The 20,989-nt window shown below is 28.7% G+C and overlaps 1 protein-coding gene across 1 annotated transcript in view; it reads left to right on the top strand.

Moving 5' to 3' along the window:
- Positions 1-20,989, top strand: part of LOC107446121 (nuclear receptor coactivator 2) — a 103,131-nt gene that overhangs the window by 61,709 nt on the left and 20,433 nt on the right. The window contains exons 3-11 of the mRNA XM_071183896.1: positions 9,709-9,816; positions 11,731-11,903; positions 12,722-12,843; positions 15,152-15,239; positions 16,180-16,386; positions 17,181-17,307; positions 17,391-17,503; positions 18,213-18,366; positions 19,783-20,701. Of these exons, the coding sequence (XP_071039997.1) occupies positions 9,749-9,816; positions 11,731-11,903; positions 12,722-12,843; positions 15,152-15,239; positions 16,180-16,386; positions 17,181-17,307; positions 17,391-17,503; positions 18,213-18,366; positions 19,783-20,701 (1,971 nt within the window). The 5' untranslated portion in view covers positions 9,709-9,748. The remainder of the gene's footprint in view (positions 1-9,708; positions 9,817-11,730; positions 11,904-12,721; positions 12,844-15,151; positions 15,240-16,179; positions 16,387-17,180; positions 17,308-17,390; positions 17,504-18,212; positions 18,367-19,782; positions 20,702-20,989) is intronic.

Below are 20,989 nucleotides of genomic sequence, written 5' to 3'. Positions count from 1 at the left end.
CAAAGAACATTGACAATATCATGGACATCTCTTGAAANTAAACATAAAACTTTCAGCTATACTTCTATTTAAATTAACTTATAAAAGTCATAGTTGTTATTTTCGATAATCTCTCTCTATATATATTTCTTTCATGTGGCACCATAAACTCGGGCATTTCTCTATCTATTGGCAACACTAGATATTATTCATATTTTTTGTTGTTTTCTTAAGTAATAATTTAAGTAGCGCTAAGAAATTAGTTATACTTTAAGTATTTATTTAGACTTATTTTGTTAGGTTGCCTTAAGAAATAATTTAAGTAATGTTGAATTATGTAATGTAATGTTGAATTATGCATTATGTATTTATTTATTATAATTTTATATTTTCATAGAAATAAAACTTAGTAATGAAGTTATTTTTATTTGTGTGATTTCATGGCTGCCGGGTAGATTTTAAATTATTTCTAAAATTCAATGTTCAAAGAACATTGACAATATCATGGACATCTCTTGAAAATAGTTAAAACTGAAATCAAACGACAACTATCGGGCAACAGCTAGACGGTGGAAAAATGTGGTTAATATATTGCTTAAAACTAATTAAGGTGTTAGGATTGCAGGAGGGAGTTGAGGAATTAAAAGTTTCAGAATTCGTTTATTCCTTGTTGTTTTGTGAGAAGCCGAGAGAGCTGGATTAAGATCATTAGTTTTTTAGTGCTGAACGTGAGAGCTGTATTAAGTTCACGGTCGTGGTCGCTTCTGTGTTGCCATTAGCAGTCGAGTGTATAAATGCCGACTTTGTGTGTGATCGAGACTGAGTAGAAACAACGTGATGAGGACAATGTTGTAGTCACAAATGGCTAGTCAGCTGTTCAATGTGGACCATCTGTTAAATCTAATGTTCAAATCTAAATGGGCGTGTCTGTCGTGATAGGCGTGTTTCCGGGTCACCAATGTGGAGCGTTTGTTATCGACAATGTCAGCCTTAATCTATGAAATGGTACCCTGACTTAGAATCTAGTTAACATGTCTTATATACTAGTGAATTGGAATTGAATAGTTGTAGTGGTAGCCACGCCAAGCCTCTCAAAAACATTTCAGATATACTCCTAGGTGTACTCTATAAGACTAAGAATCTGTCTGCCGAATTCAATACCCAAAAAATCTTACATCAAATGAGCACTTTGCGGACCTGCTTTTATTTTAACCAGAGACAGCGCGCTACCATTAAAGGCTAATCTTCCAATGAGGTGAACCGGGGTTCGATCCCGGCAATGTCTGGTCGATACGAATTCCGCATTCACCTTGCGCCGACCACAGTGCTGACGTGAAATATCCTCAGTGGTAGACGGATCATGGGTTAGAGTCCCTTTGCCGCCAGGCTAACCGTGGGAGGTTCTCGTGGTCTTCCTCTCCATGAAACGCAAATGCGGGTTAGTCCCATCAAAAAGTCCTCCACGAAGGCAAATATCTCCCAATACTTGATCCAGGAGTTCCGTTGTCTTTTGAATTGGGTTGAAAATTACAAGGCTACGGTGTTGAACATTAATAATCGTAAACCCAAAATTGGGTCTGCTGTTCAATGATGACGGTTATTAAAAAAAAAAAAAAAAAAAAAAAAAAAAAAAAAAAAAAAAAAAAAAAAAAAANAAAAAAAAAAAAAAAAAAAAAATCTAATTTTGTCTCAAATTTTAAAAAAAGATAAGATTGTAACCGAATCAGCCAGATCACCAGACTTCAACTTTATAGGCAAAGTTGGCAACTTTATAGGAAAATTTTTCTTTTACATCATAAAAGTTTAGTTAAGTTGAAACCACTTTTATATAAACTGTTGATATCTATGCATGCATCTAATCATGTATATAAAATTTTTATATTATTCATCAGACTGCTATAACACAGAGATAAGACACTCGAAAATGGTGCAAGTAAACATTTTACTGACTTCATTACTGCTAAAAAATGGTCATTTTAATCCACAGATTTTAACCCAATTGAACTTCCATTTAATCCATCTTAGAGGCATTGGTTTGTGCTAAACTTCATAAGAATTAGGCTTCCTTAAAAAATTCTCGTGTAGGGAGTGGGGCAAAATGCTAGACGATAAGTAACGAACTTCATTAGAATTTATTTATTTACTATTATTATTATTATTATTTTTTGATGTTTTCTTTTGACACGTTTACAGCTTTTCATTAAGAGTATAAGTAGTCACTCTAATAATTTTTCCAAATAAAGTATTAACATTTTTATGTTTTTTAAAATTTAGTTGTTTTATTTTAATAAGTATTTAAGTTAAAATGTATGTCTGTTCAAGTTATTTTTTGTCAACCTGTATACATAAATTTCATAATTTTGGAATTATACAATAAATGATCAAATCATAATAAATAAATAAAAATTAAAATACCCCTAAAACCAATGTTAACAAAGTGCAAGCCTACTCTAAAAACAGTAAAACTATAAAAGTATATGTATATTGGTCCTCAAATTATGCGCAGCACCTGAAACATTCTATTTATCATTGAAATAACCTGGTGGTTACATTCAGTTTCAGAAATATTTTATCATATTTTTACAATATTTACATCTAACTCATTGGTAGATGAAAACTGTTTAAAAGTAGCAGGGACAAAATTAAACCAGAAGATTTTCCACAAGGTTCAGGTCTGAGCTTTACTTTGGCCTAATTAATCAGTAACTTTTTCTTTTTTAAACTATTCCTGTGGGGATTTAGATGTATGGTCAGAAGCATTATCCTGCTGAAAGATACAATTAGTACCATTTAATAAGAGCCCAAACAGTATCAGATGGTCATAAAGCATCGTATTGTTCCGAGTTCTTTGTAAATTGCACAATCAATAACAATTAAGGGGCTTGCAAACCATTACACATTAACCTCCCATCCTTTGACTGAAGCATTACTTCGATACTTTTCTTAAGTCATACAATAAAGTTTGCAACCAACACGATAACATGCCATGCAACCATAGATCACGATATTCCAGAATATTATATTTTTCTCTTAATTCATCGATACAGATAGCCTTCTTTCTCTATTATGTTTAAATAACTTTTGTATTTTTTTAATTTTCCTAATTTTTGTATTAAGTGTTTGATTTTACTTTTCAAAACCGCGTTATGTAGAGTTTTATTTATTTATTTCCTTGCTGAAACGCGTCCATAATTAATTGTCCTTGGTATTGTTGTTGTCGTCCGCTATTAAGGCAGAGGGGGTGTGATTTTTCTTGTTTTCCAGTAGCGCCATCTATTGCCAAGAATTCAACTTCTGACACACCCATACGTCACACTCGTTTATAGGGCCAGCCCAATCATGCATCCACAGATCGTAATTTTGACCTGAACCAGAGAACGATCAATCTCCAATTCAGAACCCCAGAGGTATTGAATTGTTATGGGAACGTGGAGGACTTTGTGACCTGGCAAATTTAACGCGCACCAGTCACCATTTTACTACGGCCATCTGGATTCGAACTCCCGTTCTCACAAATGTTTGTCCAGCACCCTTCCAACCAGGCTATCCCAGCATGTCCTTAGTATTCAGAATCCTTTTTCGCATAGGTTATTTTATTTTGTTCGAATCAATTTTTTTAATTAATGCGTTGTAAGAATTACTTCCGAATTTTTTTTTTACCCAACTATTTCTCTTTTATATTTATCGGCACCTTTAATGTTATAATAGCGCTCACGCTTTTTAGTAATTCTGATGTGATGTAAAACATAGTAATGTTTACAGGTAGTTTTATAATTTTTCGATATTCACCTTATTCAATTTTAGAAATTATTTTGAATTTAATGGTAATGATATTTTGAAAACATTCTTTCAGCATTTGAAACTTTATACTTTACTCTAAGTTTCTGTGTATTCACCTTTTTTTTTTACGATAAATTTTAAATTATTTAATGGAGTTGAAATATCGGTAATCGAGTTATCTTCTAGAAATCCGTTTTTCAATCAAAATTCATTCTGTAAATTCAGTCATTAATGCAATAGTAATTTGTTAAGTGTTACTCGCAGAGACTATTTATTAAGTAAAATTCTTTTCCTTGACGCTTCTAATTTTATACGCTTAAAATTACGCAGATTTCAGTAGGCAAAAAAATTTAATATTTATAGATTCGCAGGTACTATACGGGTATCGTTTTGTACAGATTTAATAATAATTAACACTTTATAAATTAATTAAACAAAATATCCAAATCAATTGAAGAAAATATCAGCTATAAATGAGACTTCATCGGTAAATGATTCTTTCAAATGAAGTGTAAGCTGACTACAGTATCATAAGAAACTCTGCATGTTCTCTTTTTGAAGCTTTTATTGATATAAGAGAGATGCCGGAGAAAGCTGGGGAAAAAAATCTTTTTTTCTTCCTCTTATAAAAAATTTCTTATTAAAAAAAAAAAGATTTGAATTCTAATAAAGCACTTACTTTTACGAAATTTGATTTAGAACCGTTATTTTTCATACATTTTAAAATGACCACAAGTGTTAGATTACTTTTTTCAAATTTCTGAATAAAATGTCACCATTAACGGCTGAATTTTTAGAGCCCCTTGTCTTCAGTCATTACTGTTTTATATTAATGAGATAGGTAAGCTTAAATAAGAATATATTAATAACAATTAAGTTGATATACAAAAATAAGAAATGCCTCGATATGATTTGAAATTTTAAAGTGAAAATTAGTGATTGTGTGATTACTAATAAATTTTTTATTTTATTTTTATCTTTAATATTCACGCGTAATTATTAATAAATATAAAAGTATATTGTTGATAATATCTTTATACTTCAACGTTTTATTTTCACGAATCGACCATTTCTGCTAAGAATTTTTGGGGTGAAAACACTAAGTAATGCGCACAACTTCGAGTAATAACGTAACAGACAAGTTCAACGGCCTTGTGTCAAGTTTAGTACTACTAAATTTTAAACATTTTAACAAATTTGCTGTTACAATGTTTACTACCAATTTATTTGTAATAAATGTTCAGAAAATATGATAGTTTCTGCTAACCTAATTATTTTTATAAAAAAAATTAAAAATTTCGAACTCTAGATATCGAGATCAGTAGAACTTATAAATTTTGAATACTTTTCGAGAAAAAAATGCGCAGGAGAAAAGTGACATCGCAACGTTCGGCCAGTCACCTCTCTGCCTCTGCCGCACCAAGCTAGCTCACAGAGCACCTGTAAGGAAACCACGTGATCGCCGCTACCGCAAGGAACGATGTGTCGTTCCTCGCGCAGACGCAGTCGGAATTCACCTCTTGGATGGTTTCAGTTCAGTCTTGTTTCTGTATCGTCAAAATTTCGTGTGCTATTTCGCAATAAAATTATTTCCTAAGTTTATAAACTGTGCTCTATTGAAATATAAACTCAAAAACACTTTGGATTAATACACTCTGAAAATGCAGGACTACACTAGCCCGGATGTTGGGTGAATGTTTTGTTTTTTTCTACATCGTCCCTCGTCAGCGACGATTCAATCGCGGTGTGTTTGTGTTTAGTCCCAGAATGGGTCGGAACCGCTGCGCTGAATCGGTGCTTTGAAATGATGTTTTCGAGGAGTGCTGGGCCTATTTTAGGTGAGAAATTGAAATCGCTTTATCTAATAGTGTTATTAAAGCCTACCATGATACAAAGTGCTGATAAACTTAGTTAGTTTTATTGGAAATAATTAATATGATTTTTTAGTGTAGTGGTATCGTCGACGTACATGTAGATCTCGCGCCAATGGCACGTCCCCATCCGTGACGTCGACATTTCTCGGGTCATTCTCTGCGGCTAGAATGAAATGAATTTACGTGAAAAAAATAAGTTTTTGCTAAGTTTTAGCATTCATAAATTAGATTCAATTTCTTTGTGAAATACTTATCTGAACACAAAAATCAGATATTTAATTGTTACATTTTGTTTCGTTAGAAATGTGATTTGTTATGGAATGTTTATGTTGTGATTTGTCCTGTAAATATAATTAGATTTGTTTGCTTAGTATTTATGTTACGCAATTTATTATTTTATAGTTAAAATTACATTATTTAAAAAAACTGACGTATCGAATTAATTGATAAATTCGCCAAACAAGCCAAGGTAATTTGCAACTTGTATTAATATTCCTCAACTTCCTTTTTTTATCATTGAGTTTATTTTGCTTTAATGACAAGATCACGTGATTAATTTCGAATGCATTTTATTTAAATGTCTGCTATTTGCTTCACAACGAAAAATATTACATCAACAGCAATATAACTTCTCAACTCTATTTTTGCTAATAGTTTAGTAAACAATTCGATTAATTAATTAATCATTTTTTACAGAGCTCTAAGCTGACGCGGAGAGCTCGTCGCACTTTTCTACAATATAAAATTAAATATTCAATCGAATTACATAAATCAATTTTCATCTGATTGTATTTATAACTTTGTATATAAAAAATAAAGCTTTTCATTTACAACAAATTGTAATGTTCACTATTATTCCTTACTCGTTTTTAAACACATTTCCCTTTGCAATTATGCAATGGAATGTAAAAATTATGATCCTTATCTTTTATGATAATGTTTGCAATGAGAGCCTTAATCAGCACTAACTATGAATGGTATCTAAAGATAGCTTATTTCTCATTAGTTTTGCAAAAATGTTGCAACCTGTAAGTTAGACTTAATTTTTTTCTTCCTGTAATTTGTTTTTCCTTTAAACCTTTTTCACATAAAGAACTGACCTTTCTGCAGGGGCATAGCTAAAGTTTACAGTGCTAGGGACAAATCTGTCTCATAATATCAGGGTCTTTTTTAAATTGTTTTTACCTATAAACAGAACTGTCAGGTATGATTTTGTGCTTTAAAACTAATAAGCAATTAATGCTTCAAAGATATATTTAAGGCAGTTTATAATTTATTTTAGATATATTTAAATGACAGATATAAGCAAGGAATTATAATACTTATTTAAAAAATGCTTAAAGATTATTTTATGAAAATTATACAAATATCACACTTTTAAAATTACGCTTTACTTATGAAATAAGCTTCCCTTAGATTCTAAATGTAGATTCTAAGTATTTAATAGTATTTTATATATTTTAATCTAGCAAACCAGTGGATCAATTTATATGGATTTTTCTCAGCTTGTTGTAAAGGAAAACCCATACCATTCTTGCATGTATAAGCTTCATAAAAAACTTTTTTTGGAATTTTAAACCTGACAGCAAAAAATCTAAGTTCATTTGTTAAATTCTCTGTCCAGAAGCAAGATTTGCCGCAAAAAAGTTATAAGGGTATTTTTATTCACTTACAATATTGACAATAAAAGAGAGTTTCAGAAAAATAATAGTATATCAAATAGGAAATTTCATTTATTATACATTTTATTTCTAAATTCATTGTTTAATTATGTTTGGCTTTAGTGTATTTATAAACATGAATTTGGTACCCAGTGCCATGTGTCCATTCTAACTATGTCATTCCCTTTCTGACTGCTCAACCTTTTTAATCGCTTTAGTGTTTTAAAGAATTGTAGAATGCATGCAACTTAAACTTAAGTGATATTAACAGATGCAGGTTTTTGACTAAGATGATGTTTAACAGGCGAAGTGTGTTATAAGAAGAGTCCTATTAAAATACTGTACTAGTAAACTTTTTCCTAATGTTCAACAAAAATAAATAAATAAAAAATTTGTGTGTGAAAAAAAGGTGATAGGTATTATCACTTCCTCCGAATTTTGAAGCTTAATTGTTATAGTTCAGATTGTGTAGATAAAAGGCTGTGTGTTACATCTCTTTGTTTTAACAGTTAATAAACTTTTTGTAATTCTTATGTTTTATGAACTTATCATTTGTATTGCTTTCATTTTCCTCGATTAAAGTAGTTAGTGTCAGAGTTGGCATCATTTTAACCACTTAAATTTTTTTATTTTTTAAATATCGATTTAAATCCACTTTTAAGGTTTCATCTAATCGAATAATGATAGGGGATGTATATAAACTACATTTGACGATAAAATAGGTACATTTTTTAGAGCTGTAATTATTAAATGTCAAAAAAAGTTTTAAGAAATCTGATTTAAATCAAAAAAAGTTATTCTTAAAATTAAAAAAAAAATCTGATTTTATCTAATTATTTTTTAAAAAAATTATGATTTTGCAAACTTTGCTTAGTATGAATGAATGTATTATGTTATTGATCCTATTGTGTTAAAAATTCTTGTGAAAAAATATTTCTTTAAAAATAATTTTTCCATGGTGTAAAACAAAAACTTAATAATAATAGTTTGATTGATATGTTTTTTTAACACCATAATCTCAATTTTATATTTTGCAATGTGCATACCAATATTACGTTTTAAGATATATTTAATATTAAAATGTTGGTAATTAAATCTGATATTTGTTAAATAGAATGCAAATAGATTTTAAGTGGTGAACCCATCAATTTATTTTTATGTTAACTGAGCATTATTATACATTTTATTATTTTAATATCAGTTTTGGGATCAGCAGTTAAAGAATTGAATGACTTAAGGGCCCTAAAGTGGAAATTGTTTGCATTTGTTTATTTTTGCAAACCTAGAGATGGGATGAATAATTTAAAAAGGATATGTTAAGAAATGTATCTAGTCAACTTCAAATCACCCTTCATTTTAGTTTTTGAAACGCCATTGTAAGTTTTAAAAATAAATTATGAAATTAAAAAAACCTCTAATGACGGAAATCTTGCATAGCATTTTTATTTGACCCATTTTTGGCCGAAGGTGCTTAGATGCACCATTTCTCTTGATATATATTTTTCTTGTTAACACTGTGTCGTTTATTTTTCACTTATTTTATTTTTCTACTATTAAGGGTTCAGAAGATGTCTGTAAAATATTAATAATTAATAGTTCAATTCTAGTAAACTCTTCCTGTTAAGAAAGTTTTTTGAACTTGAAACAGTTACTGACAAATTCGACTTTTTGAAAATATTCCATTTGAGAAAAATCATATATTTTTATGAAGGATTAAAGTTTCAAGTACTGTAAATAAAATAAAAATAAAACATATGTCTTAAACTAGTGTTCAACTGAAAGATTTTTATATTGATTTGGCCAATGATGCAATGTACACAGCATTTTATTTCTTAAGTAAAATTTTTTTCCTACCCCGAACTTCTTTTTTTATTGTATTAGTGAATTAATGAATATGATTTAAGTATATTTTGATGAAAATAATACATTTTATGAAAACTCTTATCGTTGGCCTAAAATGGGTTAAAGTGGTGTGTCTTGGGTTTTACGGTCCAGGGTAAACTTAAATATATGCACTGCATTTACATATAGTTTTGAATGAAATAAATTAATAAAGGAAGGTAAACAAATTACAATTCTGTAACTCTGATACAACGAAAAACATATTATAACTTTAAAATAAACGTATAAAAATTATTATTTAGAATATTATTAACTGTCTAGTTATTAATTATCAGTTTGTTATGTCCTGAGTGAGTTCTCATTTCATATCCCTTAATCACAGCCCTGCTTATTTATTTGGTGAGGGTGGAAAAAACCTATTTACCACAATATCAGTTGTATCTATTGCCACAATTAAGTGAGCATCACTAGTGACAGTAATAGCTTTCTTTTTATTTATAAATACAAATTTTTTGTCATATTTTTAGAAATTTCACGCTTTAATTAATACATATTTTTTATTCTATCAACAGGCCCAGCCAATGAAGTTTTATTTAGGTATTTTGACTTGAAATGAATATATCGCCCAATGTTAATTTGGAAAGGATTGAAGAGGCTGACCTCAAACTACAATTTCAACTGTAAGTATATATCCAAAAAAATTAGTGATATAATTTCGATAAAATCTAAGCCTTTATTAAGACTAGATATTATCTTAATGTGTACCTATAATAATATGATAATTTTGTAGTACACAATATCAGTAGTGCCTATAATATATAATAATTGTGATAATATAATATTATTAATAATATTACTTTATATTATATACCCAATAAGTACCTATAATTTCTGGCAAGTTTTCTAACTCTTTAGTGGAATATGTATGGCGAATGAAAGTCTTATGCTAATTATTCTGTTATTGTTTACTTAATAAAATATGAGAATGCTGTGTATGTCAGTTGAGGTTTTCCTGATATAAATTTTTCCTGGTTGACTGTTTTACAATTTCTCAATTTTCACATCCTGTACTAACTCAAATTTTAAAAAGTTCAGTGCACAGAATTTAAAGGTTAACACCCAGAATAATTTTTGAACTTTAAATATATGTTAATTAGTTAGTGTAGACATTATTTTAAATTACAAAAAATTAATTTTAAAAACTTACTTTCTCAAAATCAGGGTTGGCAAGTTTTTGACACATGACGGTTTTTACCGGTTTATACCATGGTTTTTACCGTCATGTCAAAAACCCCTCTGTCAAAAATGTCAAAAACCCATAGTTTTGAGAAAACTGCATTTTAATTTAAGTTTAACTGCTTATGATTTAAAATTAATTCATTTTTGGGCAATAAAATTAGAAAAAAAGTTGCTAAAAGATATTTAAGAACAGATTTTTGCATTTTCCCAACATGATTATATCAAATCATACTNTAAGACTAGATATTATCTTAATATGTACCTATAATAATATGATAATCAGGGGTCTGTCCACGTTGAATTTACTACCGTTTAGCGGTACCTTCACAAATTCAGTTTTTATTCAAATTCAAATTAATCACAAATTTGGTAGTTTCACAAATTCAACTTTAGGAAAAACGGTAGTTTTACAAAGTACTTTTTCTTAAAATTTTATTTTTGTATCCTTAAGAAACGATAAATCTATATTTTTACTATGTTTTTGTGTTGATTTTTTAATATCATTTTTAATTTTTCACATATTGTGTCTAAATTTTCACAAAATAGGTACCTCTCAGAAAAACCTAGACAGACCCCTGATAATATTGTAGTACACAATATCAGTACAGTAGTACCTATAATATAGAATAATTGTGATAATATAATATTATTAATAATATTACTTTATATTTTGTACCCAATAGGTACCTATAATTTCTGGCAGGTTTTCTAACTCTTTAGTGGAATATGTATGGCAAATGAAAGTCTTATGAACTAATTATTCTGTTATTGTTTACTTAATAAAATCTGAGAATGCTGTGTATGTCATTTGAGGTTTTCCTGATATAAATTTTTCCTGGTTGACTGTTTTACCATTTCTCAGTTTTCACATCCTGTACTAACTCAAATTTTAAAAAGTTCAGTGCACAGAATTTAAAGGTTAACACCCAGAATAATTTTTGAACTTCAATATATGTTAATTAGTTAGTGTAGACATTATTTTAAATTACAAAAAATTAATTTAAAAAACTTGCTTTCTCAAAATAAACATACCTATTTTTTGGACAGACTTATATTCTTGTCTTTAAAATTTAAGGTATATCTGCAACCAGGAATCTTTTATGATTTGTAAATAATATTGTAATTTATTTTATTTTCTTATGATAAATAACCTTTTCAGCTGTGACAACTTATCAATTGCAAGAGTTAATGTTAAATTATTTAAGAAATTTTTTAACTCACCAAACTAAACTCATATCAGAAAAAAATTTGACTATTGCCAAGCAAAAAATTCCTCAAATGATTAATGTTTTGATGTCGTATCTATTCTTAATCAGAATAAATTAAACCTTTATAATAAATTACTATCTTTTCAGCAACAAGTGCCTTAATGAAAAACGCCGTAGGGAGTCTGCCAATGACTACCTAGAAGAGCTAGCAGGCTTCTTTTCTGCTAGCGCATCTGACATGTGCTCCCTCTCCATCAACAGCAGTAATAAGTGTGCCATATTACAGGAAACAGTCAGCCAACTCCGTCAAATTAAATTAGGTATGTTCCTTTTTATTAATGAGACTGATAAATTTTAGCATACAACCATTACCTGAAAGCAGTATTTTTTCTCTGGGCTCCTATTTTTCCCAGTAAACAATGTAAATTGTTTTTTATGTTAGTAATGCTCTCACGTAAAATTTTCTTTGCAAAGCATTTATTTCTCTAAATAAAATAATATAATCTAGAATTTTTTACATTTTTTTTAAACATAGGGTTAATGTCTCTCATAGGGTTAAAAAAATTTTTTTCTTATGGAAGAAACAGGTCTTGCTCTAACATTTGCATATCTATTCACATATTTATAACTCTACACATTTATTTTTTATGTACTAATGATAATTTCTCATATAAATATTTAAAAACATAAATTCATTGTTAATATCTCCAATAATTTCATGTTGTTCATTGCAATTTTTAACGTGGTATTTTTTATTTAAAAAATGAATGTAAAAACTCAACTTTATTTTTAATAAATGCAAACAGCTATATATACCTTTGTACACAATTTTAAATGTTTTGCTTTTTTTGCCTCATTGGAGTTCTTGATTTAGAGATTCAACTGCTTTTCAGATTTAGTTGATATAATTTCGATTTCAAAATGAGCATAACTAATACAGCACTGAAGGACATTCAAGAACACTTGAAGACACAGTGCAAGATTCAAATCATTTCTGACAAAATTTATTATAATATGTCTGTTTTTACCTGCAAGTGACTTTTTTTAATGGTTTTTGTATTTTTTCCCTTGTTCCATAATGCTTTTTGAAATGTTTTCACTGAAAAATATATAAATTTTTAATGTATTTTCGTTTCAGAAGAGTGCGGTTCAAGTGATGACCTTCAAAAAAGTGAAGTATCTTCTAGCAATCCTAATATTTTCGGCACTGATCTTTTAGCTCCAGTGTATCAGTCAATGCTACATGTAAGAATTCATTTTTGAAGATGTCATTATTTTTTCATGGCTTTTATGTTTAAAAAGTCTTGAATATATTATAATAATAACAATATAACTGATAAAATACTTGTATATGTGTACTGCTGATTTGTTGATGTATATGTAAAATAATATTGTGTAGTGATTCTGTTCATACACTATAGCATGTTAAATTCTCCAATAATAAGTTATGATATATTCTTTAGCAAGGAACGTACATAATTCTCTATCCCGAATAGAAAGAAGAAAAAAACGCTTGCAAATTACTAGCTAAACTTTATGTGTATACATATAAAATTATTTCTTTTACCTATTGGCAAAGTGGGTGTGGTATTGGGTTTGATGGCGTGCACAACTTATTTGGACGTCATCACACTTTTCAACTGTGTTCAAGAGTAATAGTAAACAATGTGCATGCGTTGCTATGGCGACCGCTGCAGTTTTTCTTTCTATTTTCACTAGCAGGCATTTTTAATGTATTTAGATAAAAATTTTAAAGTATTTTTATATTCTTTTTACTATTAACTTTTAATTACTGGCTTGACAGTGATTTCAATATAAATATGAAAAAGGAAAATTATTTTGTGACTTCTTGAAACACGTACATAGGCAGGATTTGAACACCTATCCAACGACAAACATCAATTGAGACAGTTTTTGCAACCCATGATTTGAAATGTGGCATTTAAACGGAGTCAAGCCAGTAAGAATAAAGCATTTGACCAATGGGTAACCAGTGATCCTAATAAGGCAATCGCAACTCTTTCCTTTTTTCTTTTTTTATAACTGAAGCAGGCAAAAATATTTCTAAGTATCAAATTACATTGTTGCATTTCCTTGGTTCAGATCAGTCCTAATTAAAATACCTAAGGACCAGTAGTTTCCAAAAACTAGCAGAATTGCTCAATACTAATACCCGCTTTTTGTAAAGTAATATATCAGACATATACTGGGAAACTGATTTTTTCTTCTTTAAATAAAACTAAATTATGATATCAGACAATATATATACAGTACACTCTCGATTATCCGTGCTCATTCCGGAGACACACAAAAAATATAAAGAGAAACATTTTCAAGATTCAAAAAATTTGATTCATGAAGTTATAACACTACCAAATTTTTGGAAGCAATATTTGTAATTGGATTGCAGTATATGGAATATCAGCAGCATGGTCAAAGGTAAAATCGTCCACGTTATCACGATCTTGAAGAAAGATCATACCGCTTGATGAACAATCCTCTTCAGATGTTCAAGAAAAATATAACAGTATTCTCGAACAAGCCAAAAGAAATCTANACTAACAACATACATTTCCAGAATAATTTAGAATTAGGTAAATGATAGCGATGCCAACTTGCTCCATTTAGTGGGAATACCTTTTATATATATATATACTTGCTTTAATAATAATGGCCTACCATTGCGTTTAAGTAATTCAAATATTCATATTACATGTTATTTTATTCAGATTAGTTTATGGTGAGTCTTAAAGTAGTGATGAAATAAAACAAAATTATGCATGTCTTAAATTTTAATTCTACTACTTTATGAATTCTTTAGGCTAAAATTAAACAGATTGCTCCCATACATTAGCTTTAAAGTATTTCAAATTTAGGTATTAATTAAAGATTTAAGCATAAGTAACATTAAACTATAGTACAAGATAATCATTGAAATATATTATTATTGAATTAAATTTATTCCTAAGTTTTATGGCTAAAGTACAAACTAAATCATAAGTTATTAAAATGTGTGATTCACTAATATAATGTAGAAACAGAAATACATAAGGTAATATGCAGAAAAAATGAATTAACTATTTTGAAAATAACTAAGCACTTTCTTTAATCAGCTTTACTTAATTAGTTTATTAAAGTGGAGTTTTCTATCGTGGAATCATATTTAAAACAAAACCCTTATTAAAATTATGTTTATTATTTTGTCAATCTTATTAAAGAGCAGAAATTGCCATTGGTCGTGACGATTGGTGCCACATTTCTTTCATACTATTGTTCTTTTTTTTCTTCTTCTTTCCATTTTTGTTATTTATCAGTTTCTAAAGTTATCAGTTTATTTCATTTTCTTGTTCTCTTTTTCCTCTGTTCTTATTCCACTCTGGTAGGTTGGCACAAATTTAATTTTAGTTTTTAATATTCTATGGATAAATCTGTATTCTATAAGGTTTCGACTTGATAATTTGCATACTATATAGAATTATATACTAATGGAATTATATACAGTTAAGCTATTTTTTTCGTATTCTTTGCAAATTTTTTTTCCAGTTCACTAATTTTGTTTAATTTATAGGAAAATTTGATTGACAAGAGTATTTATAATATTATTCACGTTGGAGATCACGCTCGCTTTAGTAGCAACTTGTTGCCTATGTCTATAGGTAAGAATAATGATTTTCTTTTCTTTATTTTACTATGCAAAAATAATTTTACTGTAAATTTAACTAACAGATGTCTTTAATGGTTAATTTTTATTTGTCTTTTCTTTATCTACTGTCATTATTTTTGTTCAATTAATCATATACTAATTTATTGTTATGAAGCTTAAATTAATAATAAGGAGTTATTTTTATTAATGTATGTGTAACTATGTTGTTGTGATGTCCCAAATTAAATTTTTATCTAAAATTTTAAATCACAGGATCACTTGAAAATTTTTAGAAGTCAGAAGGTTTAACAATACCATTTAAGCCAATATATTTAAGCAATTTTCTTAAAAAAGCAGGGTTCCCACTGGGCTGGGAGAACAGGGAAAACCTATAATTGTCCGGGAATTTACAATTTTTTTACAAAAACCTGGAATATTCCTATATCAAAGCTGGAAAATAACTAGTCTTAAAATTGTCAGTAACAGTAATCAGTTATTTAGATTCAAGTTAAATAATTCTTACATCTATTACAATTATTTCTTGTAAAAATTTCACGTTTTAGTTAAACTGAAATGTTTCCATCCTTATTTAATAATATTTTTTTACACAAAAAATCTAATATTTCACATAACAAATAAAAGAATCAAAGTTTTCTGGTGAAAATATGGTCTCAATTTTCATTAGAATTTACCTGGTATACCTAGAAAAGTCAGGGAAATTTTTTTTGCAAATTGAGTGGGAACCCTGAAAAGATTAATATTTAATATCAGGACTTGCAATGTACCTCAATTTCGAATTTCTTTTTGAGATTTATATTTGTGTAATTCTTTCATTTCTCTTTATTTCAAGATAAAAATTTATCAAAATCATGTTTTATTATTGTCCTAACATTTCTATTGTAACTAGAAGGCAAAGTTTGTAAATTACTTACAATAAGATTGTAATATTACAGGTAACGGTTTCGGTTGGTCTGAACCAAATGAATCGGTCAGTAAAAGCCGATCTTTCAACTGTCGCTTTTTGATTAAACCTCCTGAGGATCAGGAGGAGACTATGGAAGAAAAGCAAACTCGGGTTTCACAGTATGAAAATATGCAGATTTCAGCAGTACTTTTACCTTACTCTGGAGAAAAGACAGAGACAGATGACTTGGAAGCAGGTATACATTTGTTTTAAATCCTGTTTTTAAATTTCATTCATGTAACAACTTCATTATATTTTCAAAAAATTTAATTCTTAATCGCTGTCTAATTACTGCAACTCTGATATTTCTGTCATATTTTTCAGAATTTGACTACTTGAATTTTAGTTAATTTTATTCTATATATATATGTGTGTGTATGTGTATTGTACTGATTCCAATCTAGACTAACTTATATGTTGCAATAATAATAACTAATTTATTATTATTGCAACAACATTTTATAAAACGATGAGAAATTATTATTTGTATGTCTGTAAATTTTCAAAATTATGTTCTGTAGGCAATGTGCTTACTTTCTTCATTACCCCCTAAGAAGAAAATATAGTTTTCCTTAGCCTGGTGCATCGAAGTGGCCTTTTTTTCTTTTATGTCTTTACCTTTAATTTTTGTATAGAGCATATTTTTTCTAGTAGGGTTTAACAAATCTAGATGAAAATGTTATAGGATTTATAAAATTAATGTCATTATATGCATGGTTAAGCATAAAAAATATTTTAGTATTAATAAAGAATACAAATGAGAAATACAAATTATTATTTCTTTTGTCAGTTATTCAAAACCTCTAACAATTTCATCAAGTAAACACCAATAATAATGTTTAATTAAATCAAGAAAATTTTTCAAAATTTTTTTCTTTCTATTTCATGATTAATATATTTTTTTCTCTCCATTTTCTAATTAAATTTGCGAATTTAACTTTTTTATTGATTTTATTTCTTGAGTTATTTAATTTAATTTTTTTTCTTTAGATATTCAAAATCGTTTAGTTTGTGTTGCTAGGAGATTACCACCAAACGAAAAAAGCAATCTTCCCGCAACCGAACAGTTTCTCACCCGTCTTGATCTTAGGGGAAAGATAATATCCATTGATACAAGGTAAATATCATTGTTAAATGATTTATTTTGTTCCTTTATTCTTTAGTGTTTCCCTTCCTTAAAGTTAAAATTTTTTTTTTCAGTGGTGTTTCTGCAACCTACAGTCAATATTTAAACAAAGATCTTGTTGGGTGTAGTATTCAAGAACTCTGTCATCCGGATGATTTTCAGAAACTTGGTCAACATTTGAAAGAAAGTACGTTACTACACATAATTGCATTATTAGTCTTTTTTTTCTTCTTTCATCTCTTCCCTAATTAAGCTCGCTATCAATTTTGAGAAGAACTTTTTAAACTAGACGTAATTAAATCTATTGACTAACTAAATTTCACTGAATATTTTATGTTTCTTACAAATTAATTTTTAAAGTTTTTGCTTAAATTTGTATGTTGAGTATATTTTATTACTCAATAAATGTGTTTTCTAATCATTATTTTTGTTGCACAATTTTTTTATTTTAAGGCGATGCAACTGAATTTTGGTGTGCAGCCTAATAAAATTTGTATTAGGCTGCACACAAATCTAATTAAATCAGTTTTGTTTTAGAGAGTTTTGTGCAGTTTAACTTATTTTATGTAGTCTAGTATATTTCCTTTAGCATAATTATAAGTTTGTCTAATAGTGTAAGTCTAATAGTAATAGTGTCTAATAGTTTTCAGATTTAAAATTAGAAAGTAGTCTGTCAGAATTTGAAAATAATCAAATGATATTTCTCATAGAAATGATTAGAGGACTCTTAAAATTATATATATCTATTATCCAAAGAAGATTTTTCCTTAGTTTTTCGTATCAAGGACTTGCAGTCCTTTTAAAATTAAATATATCTATTATGGTTTATCTTTAGTTTTTCATATCAAGTACAGAAAACATTACAATTTATACAAATATTGGTGCAATTTTTACAGCCCTCCAGCAAGGCAGCAACACCAGTGGCATCTATAGACTTCGACTAGCTCACGAAAAATTTGTTTTTGTTCAAACAAAAAGCAAGCGTGTGAATTTCAACCACATGGCTAGCAGTGAACAAGAAATTATAATAGCTACACATACAATTTTAAGGTATTCAAAATAATAGTTGTTTTAATATTCTTACAATGTATTTATCATTATTAATATATTTTTTTAAAATAAATTTGTCCATTTCTATATTTGTTTTAACCAACCAACTAATTTGTAAATAATTTCTAATTATGTAATTGTGTACTGGACTAATGCAATTACTTGACAATCTTAATAATAAGTTAATTCCAGTTTTTTTTAACATAATTTTTAGCATATTCAACAAATAACTTAAATTTATTCATGAAAAATTTAAATGAATAATTTTTTCTTCTTCTTTTTATGTATTGTATAACTAAATATATCTATTACCATATAATAATGTAAATAGTTTTTTATAGTATTAAAAATAATTTTTTTTTATGAATTTTTTAAAATAATAAATTACCTGGACTTTTTTGCATTTTGTTTTCTATATTTAGGTTTGTACTAAATCTAAATATATATTTTTCGTACCTGTAGGAAATACATTCCATGAATTATAAAACTATGTTCCCGTTATTTTTAGATTAAAGTTTGATGTTCTTATTATTTTTAAAAACAAAAACTAAAGTTTTCATTAGGAATGTTTTGATTTTATTTTAAAATATTGTCTATTAGAACATCATGTTTTAATTTAGCTGGCAAATACCTATTTGTAATGTTTATAAGTTGATTCCCAGGTTTTTATTTTTAAAAAGCAAACAAGCAATTGAGGTAAAATTACTGTAATTCCTTTTTAAAACATCTCTAAACTTGTTTCTAATAAAGAATAAAATGTTGAATTTAGAAAACATAACCAAGGACAAAAAGTAAAGTAAAAGAACCTTATTTGAACCTCTTTACGAGTAATGTTTGTCCAAGTGCATTGAGGTCGCAGAGAAATTTCTATTTATGAGGATAGTGCTGCAGATGCACTTAAAAAATTTTGCTAGATTAAGAATTACTTATTTGTGTAAGGATACGCAACACAATATCATATTTAAAAGGAAAAAAAAAACATTGGAATAGTCTCATTTAAAACTTTGTTTTGCATTGTAATACTTCTTTTTTCAGTTACAGTAATTATAAGATTTAATGCTTTGATCTAGTTACAAAATTTGCATAAGATTTTCTTAGTCACAAAAATATTGAATTCCTAGAGTTCCTAATTTTTGACTTTTGGTATCATTCTTTTATAAACAAAAAACTAGTTTTTAAATAACACTCTTTTGATTTGATTAAAATATGTGTGTTTTCAACATCAGAAATTGAATGTTTACATTGTATGGTAATATACTTTAATGTTAAAAAAGAATGAAGATTATTTTAAAAAAAAATACTTTGGATAACTTATATTTAAAAACTTTTTTCATTGTGTTAATAACATTTCTTTTTAATTACAATATGTTCCAAACTTTTATGTTCTTATCCTAATTATTATTCTTTGTTTTAAAGGGATAGTGATCATTGCTTAGAAAATGCAGTAGCACCCCTAAGAAATAATCCTTCTCCTGTTAGTGCTCCTTCATTAGGTAGCACTATGAATGGAAACTCTTATTCATTTTCCTCAATGAGTCCTCAAGATTTTAATTTTAATGACATTGGGATGGAATTTTTACCATCCTCTAGCTGGGATTTAGGAGCTGGAGATGCACAGGATTTGGATGTTCCAAGTTTACCCAATACCCTCGGTGCTCCTTCCACTCCCGTGAGCAACAGTAGCAGCATCAGCTCTGGTGCTCAGCAACAACGGACTCAACACCCCTCTGGCAGTGCCTTCAGTCCAGAGCTTGTCTCCGGTCGGGGATCCCCAGCGATGCAGTCACCAGCTCAGCTGAGCACAACAGGAAGTCCAGCCCCTGGCCGAGTGACTCCTTTTTCGAATAACTTTGCCTACAGTCCTGTGTCATCACAAACTCTTAGTAGGACTTCCTCGCCAGCCCCAAACCTCATAAAACGGGAAGAGCAGCATTCTGCTGCGAGCAGTAATGCTGAACTCTCAAACCTTAGCCCCATAGGTGGCTTGATTAGTGATAGTCAAAACTGTAACAATGCTACTCAAAAACTTCGCAACCTCCTCACTCATGGTATGGAGGAGGCTGATTCCTCTGTTCCTAAAAACATTTCCTCCGATAAAATGGAGGAAGTGGTTAACACTGAAAATGGATTTCCATCCAGAAATCAAACGGATGGTATGACTTTGCATAATGAAAATATTATACTACGCGAACTTCTCAACCAAGAAGATGAGGATATTGTAGATGAAGCCGCTAAAAATTCCTCTTGTGATTCTAATTTAAATATTTCTCCCGAACTGGGTTCAAATGATCCTCTGCAAAAAAGGACTATGAATAACAACAACATGTTGAGAAAGGTAAGTAACATGGGTGTTGCTTACCTTAAATAGATAATAATTCAACTAGATAATATTAATAATTTCAGAAAATTATGTGTTATTTGATATTTTAATATTGACAGAAAGTCATAATAATACTAAGCTATATTTAAAATGGGGTTGTAAACAAACTTAAAAATTGATCAATCATTTCACATAGAGTTCGGAATCTTGTTATTTTAATACATTATTATCCATGTGGTATGTTTGGCAGCATGCAAAATTCAAAAAGTGGAGGAATTCACGAATTTTTTAACTGCTCAATGT

This window comes from Parasteatoda tepidariorum, chromosome 8 (genome assembly GCF_043381705.1).
Source record: "Parasteatoda tepidariorum isolate YZ-2023 chromosome 8, CAS_Ptep_4.0, whole genome shotgun sequence".
In the NCBI taxonomy this organism is placed as follows: Eukaryota; Metazoa; Arthropoda; class Arachnida; order Araneae; family Theridiidae; genus Parasteatoda; species Parasteatoda tepidariorum.
This window is presented reverse-complemented; position numbering and strand designations above follow the sequence as displayed.